The 5777-nt window shown below is 34.0% G+C and overlaps 1 protein-coding gene across 1 annotated transcript in view; it reads left to right on the top strand.

Moving 5' to 3' along the window:
- The first annotated feature begins 817 nt into the window (after positions 1–817).
- Positions 818–5777, top strand: part of DESI2 (desumoylating isopeptidase 2) — a 25684-nt gene continuing 20724 nt past the window's right edge. The window contains exons 1-3 of the mRNA XM_007949149.2: positions 818–884; positions 3666–3759; positions 5244–5385. Of these exons, the coding sequence (XP_007947340.2) occupies positions 818–884; positions 3666–3759; positions 5244–5385 (303 nt within the window). The remainder of the gene's footprint in view (positions 885–3665; positions 3760–5243; positions 5386–5777) is intronic.

The raw sequence follows: 5777 nt of genomic DNA on the forward strand, positions 1-5777 counted from the left end.
TAAACTTTAGGGGTATAAAAATGACTTTTCCATTTATGGTCCCTTCAGCTATGTGTAAAAATGTTTGCTTTTCTGGGCTTAGGAAGTTTGAACCCTGGAGAAGCTGGCTAGGGTTTTGGAACCAAGGTTAAAGTTTAAATAGACACAGGTAAAGTAAAGAGAAATTATCCACACTCGAACCTAGAAGAATCTAGTATGTTTGTTACCACTGTTATGTGTTACCTATGTATGTTTGTTTATTGAGCTGTTAACTCGTTTACTTCTAGATTTAATTCCCTCCAGTTTATCCTTCTAACCGATTCAGTCATCTCCTGTAATTTTATATCACATTACCTGGCACCCTGCCCCCTGCCCCCCACCCCCCAAAAAAAGTAAAATTCCATTTGCTCCTAAAGAGCTATTTCAGATACTTCAGATACCTTTTTCCAAGGAGTAAGATTGTTCTAACCTTTGTGACACATTATTTATTCCTGTTATATTGTCATTATCAGACTTCAACTCAGTCAGTTACTTTTCTAACATCTAACCAGGTTTAGGTTTTGTGGCTTATACTCCAAGCCCTTGATAATGTGTGTATACTAATTGAACCATTAGTCTTGACCAAGAAAGGCATTCCATATGGGGTGTGGCATAAGCAAAGTCAGAGATAGAATCCGATGGCTTATTATCAAGGGAATTTCAGAATTGTAATAGAAATGGATTTGAAAATGCCTAAATGGCAGTGAAATTTGGGAAGTAGCTGTTTCCTATAATACAGAGTTCAGTTGTAAGTGAACAGGTATTCTGAACCCTTTCTCTCTGTTTTCCTTAGTACTGGATGAATGAATACACCTCATCCATTGGAATTGGAGTTTTTCATTCAGGAATTGAAGTATATGGAAGAGGTACGTGTACACATAGTCCTTTCAAGGAGTTGCAAAATTGTACTATATTTTTTTCTTCTTGTTTTACTACTCACATACGTTAGAAGAAAATAGCTTCTAAAAGTAGAAGAAAATATTCCCATATTTGTTTATACTGTGTTTTCGGAAAATGCCCAAAATAGTTTGTATTTGAGGAGAAAGTACCCAAAACCCAAGAGTATATGTTCATTTTGACATAATAGTATGTCTTAAAAATTATCCTTTTGGAATTGTTATGCCATGACAATTTGTTTTGTTCTTACATGCACTTGAGTTTCTAAGAAACCTTGCACTTTGAAAAATTGCATGATTAGAAACAGTCATTTTGGTTTTGAGAAAGGGTTGGTGCTAGAGAGTGTCAAATTTGAAATACTAATTTTGAATACTAATTTCCTGAGGGAATTTCAGTAATAAATTTGTTTTAATATAGCTGTAAGTGTATATTATAAAGTCTTAAAAGTATCACTGAGCAAATCCAGTCTTTGATCTAGCTCTTTGCTCAAGAATGATGGCCTTTGTCATTAATTCAGCCCTTTTCATTTTTTATTATCTTTATTGCAGCAAACAAGACATGAACCACTCAAAGCAATCAGCTGTATTTTCAATAGCTTTTTCCTTTGTATTACTTCTCACACTTGGTGCAAGAAAATCTAGTCTTGATCAAGTTGTACCCAGCATCGGTCTGTATATGGCCAGCCACATTGCTGATTTCATTAGGGTTGTGATAATATTGGAGCTCTGGTGGCATAGTGCCTAAGTCATGTGACTGCTAACTAGAAGGCTGGTGGATCAAACCCACAAGCCACTCCTTGGACGGAAGGTCGGACAGTCTACTTTTGTAGTGATCTGCCTCAGAAACTTAAGACGGGGTCGCTATGAGTCGGATCTGACTTGATGGCAGTGAGTTTGATTTGGTGTGGTTTGTGATAATATATTAGTTAGAAATCATAAACTCACTCTGTAGCAGAAATGCCTCTTTTTGCTTCAGGTAGACAGTCCATTTACTTAAATATGTCAGTTATGTTTATAATACTCCTTTTTTATATTCCGTATTATCTGCTTTTAGGTTCAGTTCAGCATGTAATGTCGATTACACAAAAACTCCATTTTTCTTGAAAGGCTACATCTACCAAGTAATCCCAAAAAGCAATGAAGGACTCTTACTGAAACTTTCAGTGGTTGGAGTATTGCTATGGGTAGAATTTTAGTCTGTGGGTTTCCACTCATTTTGATTTGGCTTTTGCTGAAGTTCTTTATGTAGTCCTTTTTCATTTGAATTTGTGTGATGTGTCAGAGTTTTTAAAGGGCCATCACGTTTTGAACCACACACCATATTGTGAAGTAGACAAGGGACTGTGACATTTCCTCCATTTTTCAGATGAAGAAACCAAGGCTCAAACCTGCAGGAAGCTGTCTACTGATATAGCCATTTATATAAGCTTAGCAAAACCAGGGCCAAATACATTCCTCCAAGTGAGTGAGTGTGTCTTGAATAAACAAGTAAATGAATCTATGACTTTTCTTACAAAAATTGAGAAAGTTAAAAACTAAAATATAATTTTTATATCCAACCTAATTATCTGTAATATTTTATAGAATTCTATCATTAAAAAAATAAAAACATCATATTTCCAAATTGAATGTTAAATACTTTCTTTTCATTCATAAAATTTAAAGAATGTTTTTAAAATATAATAGAACCTTTTAACTTTACTTACCTACATCATTTTTTCTTTGACGTGATGGAATAAAAAGTAAACTTAGTATCTACCGTTCTTTTCCATGTTTCAATTTAAGACCTTTTTGGTAGCATAGTGCCTAAGGCATTTGACTGCTAACCAGATGGCGCGGTTCAAACCCACCAGCCACTCCTTGGAAGGAAGGTTGGGCAATCTACTTCCGTAGTGATACTGCCTCGGAAACCCAAGGAGGGGTTGCTATGAGTTGGATCGACTCGATAGCAGTGAGTTTGGTTGGTTTTGGAAGAATATATTTAATAAATCCTAGGTGATGCGATTAAGCAGATGTTTGAATTCTTTTTAAAATGTCCGCTAATAATTAGCCACTTAAATATCTAAGTGAGATGCCAGGATTATAGCCATGATTTAGAAGCATTCTCCATTTTTGTTCTGAACAAGAGCATGCTTTCACTGAACCTTAGAAATACAAGTAGTACAAATAGTTCCTCCCTAGCTGAAAGATCTCCTGGGGGGTGGGAGTGGGGTATCTGTGTATAGGAGGGTATATATTAATTTGGCAGCTCAGTTTTTCTTGAATAAGGGGAATTGAATCAGTTTTCTGAGTTTGCTAATGATTCACTCTTACTGAAGGATAATCCAGAGGTTTTCATCCTAGGAACCATGAAAACTCAACTGTTACTAGATAATTTTTCCAGTGAAGTATGAGCTTGAAATTAGATCCCTTTAATTTAGAAAGTGGCAAATCTGAACCCTTACCTAGTTTGGCATAGATATGCAGAAAAACTGCATTTATCTTTGAGTGTTAGTCACCCCCTGTTGCCAATATAAACATAGTGAATATAGCAGTCATGATTACCTTTGAGTGTCTTTCAAGTATTTGAGTTTCAGGTCTTTTGCATCAACGGTTTATACTAGTAATAGCTAAATGAGATGTTTGTGAACACATTTTTATACTAAAAAAATATTTAGGTGATATTATTATCCTCATTTATTAAAGCTAATTTAGCATTCTAGTTAAATTTTATGTGATAAATACTAAAAATCATGAGTTTTCTCTTTTCAGAATTTGCTTATGGTGGCCATCCTTACCCTTTTTCTGGAATATTTGAAATTTCCCCAGGAAATGCTTCTGAACTAGGAGAAACATTTAAATTTAAGTAAGTAGGGAGGATAATTTCTATTACACTGTCTCAGATGCCAAAGCTTATTTTCAGGCATACAGAATTCATCCTGTAGTTTAAAATCTAGCAAGTTGAAATGTTGTTTTAATTGCTGACACTGTTTTACAAGTAGTCTAAGTTGTTGTGTATAGATGGAAATCAGCCAAATAAAGTGATTGAAATAATCTAGTTTATTGCTTTTATTCAAGATCCATGTGAATTATTCTCTCTACTTTTCAAATATTTTACTTTTCTATAACTCCAGTTCTTTAGAAGACTTGAATCAAATGACTTCCCCCTCCTCCCAAATCTCCTGTTTGCAGAGAGAAGGAGAAAAGTTTTATTATTTCCTGCCACTATTAAAAATCTTTCTGATGAAAGGAACATTTAACAAATTTGAAATAACAGTCAAAATCTGAATGCTTATAGTCAGATTTCCTTAAGTAAGGTTTAAATTTAAATTGATGTTTAGAATCTTAGTTTCAACAAGCTTTAAAGAAATTTTTGGGCCTATAAAAAACTTACCATATGAAAATTAATAATGAAACAGGGTTATACCATTGAATTTAGTAGAGGGATACTCATTTTTAGCATTTATTTCATGGTCCTCTTAGCTTAACACTGGAGTGGTCTAATTCCTTGTTGAATCCACTCCTTAGTCTCTGTTTCACTTTTGGCAGGACTACTAGAGAAAAGGATTTTCTGAGTATTTTCAGTGTCATTGGGTACCTACAGGAGCTCTGGTGGCACAGTGCCTAAGGTATTTGACTGCTAACTGGAAAGTTGGCAATTCAAACTCACCAGCCACTCCATGAAAGGAAGACTGGGCAATCTATTTCTGTAAAGATTTACTGCCTCAGAAACCCAAAGCGGGTAGCTGTGAGTCAGAATTGAGGCGATGGCAATGAGTTTGGGTTTTTTTAGTGAGTTGGATACCTACCTAAAATTCCACTTGCCACCTAACTTGTATCCAACTAAAATTCTACTTTCAGTAATGTCTGTTGCATTTCCAAGGCAGTTGTCATTGTTTTTTGATAATGTTTAAAAAAAAAATTAGTCAAGTCTGATAGTTCCATCTCCTGCAGCACAGGGGGCAGATAATTTAAAAGTGTTCTTTCTGAGAATATGGTCAGCCCCTTGATCACAAGCATGCAATTAAACAAGAATATTTTGCAGCATAGACCTGATTATTTAGTAATATAATTACTAATATAATAGTACTTGTGAAAAAACTAAACTTCTGATATTACCAGAAGTAGTATACTTAACAGCTTTTCTTTTTTTTTTTTTTCCCCCAGAAAAATAGAAACTAAAATAATTGAGATGAAAACCATATCTCATTTACTTTTTAGTCTTATTACATCGACCCTGCTTTGCTAATCAATCATAATATTCTTGGGAATAAGCAAGTTTTAAAAGGTGCTTATAATACATAAATCTCACACAGTTTTGTTCTTTTTTTTCTTTTTTTGTTTCTTAAGAGAAGCTGTTGTTTTAGGGAGCACGGACTTCCTAGAAGATGACATAGAAAAAATTGTAGAAGAACTGGGAAAAGAATACAAAGGCAATGCGTATCATTTGATGCATAAAAACTGCAATCATTTTTCTTCAGCTTTATCAGAGGTAAATTAAATTTTATTCTAAAAGGTGTTCAAATAAATAGTACTAATTGATGGCAGCTAGCAACAACAACTAGTGTACTTACTTTCCCACTGTATTCAACCTTGATTCCTTTTTTTTCTGGTTATTGAAATAGTATAAAATATGGTTCTGTATTTCTTTCTGTTATATGAATGACCTTTCCAGAGTTGGGAACTTCAGAGTCAGTACAGTTTTAAGTTGTAATTCTGTTCATGACTTTGCAATAGATAGAGATAAGTACAAATAACTTTGTTTTTTAAACAAAACAAATTTTTTAAACAAATTTTCACTCAAAAAAAAAAAAAAAAAAAAAAAAAAAAAAAAAACGGCAGGAAAGGAAGAAAAGACCAAAATGGATGTCAGAAGAGACTCAG

Source organism: Orycteropus afer, unplaced genomic scaffold, assembly GCF_000298275.1.
Source record: "Orycteropus afer afer isolate SDZICR_OR568_19922 unplaced genomic scaffold, OryAfe1.0 scaffold00239, whole genome shotgun sequence".
NCBI lineage: Eukaryota > Metazoa > Chordata > Mammalia > Tubulidentata > Orycteropodidae > Orycteropus > Orycteropus afer.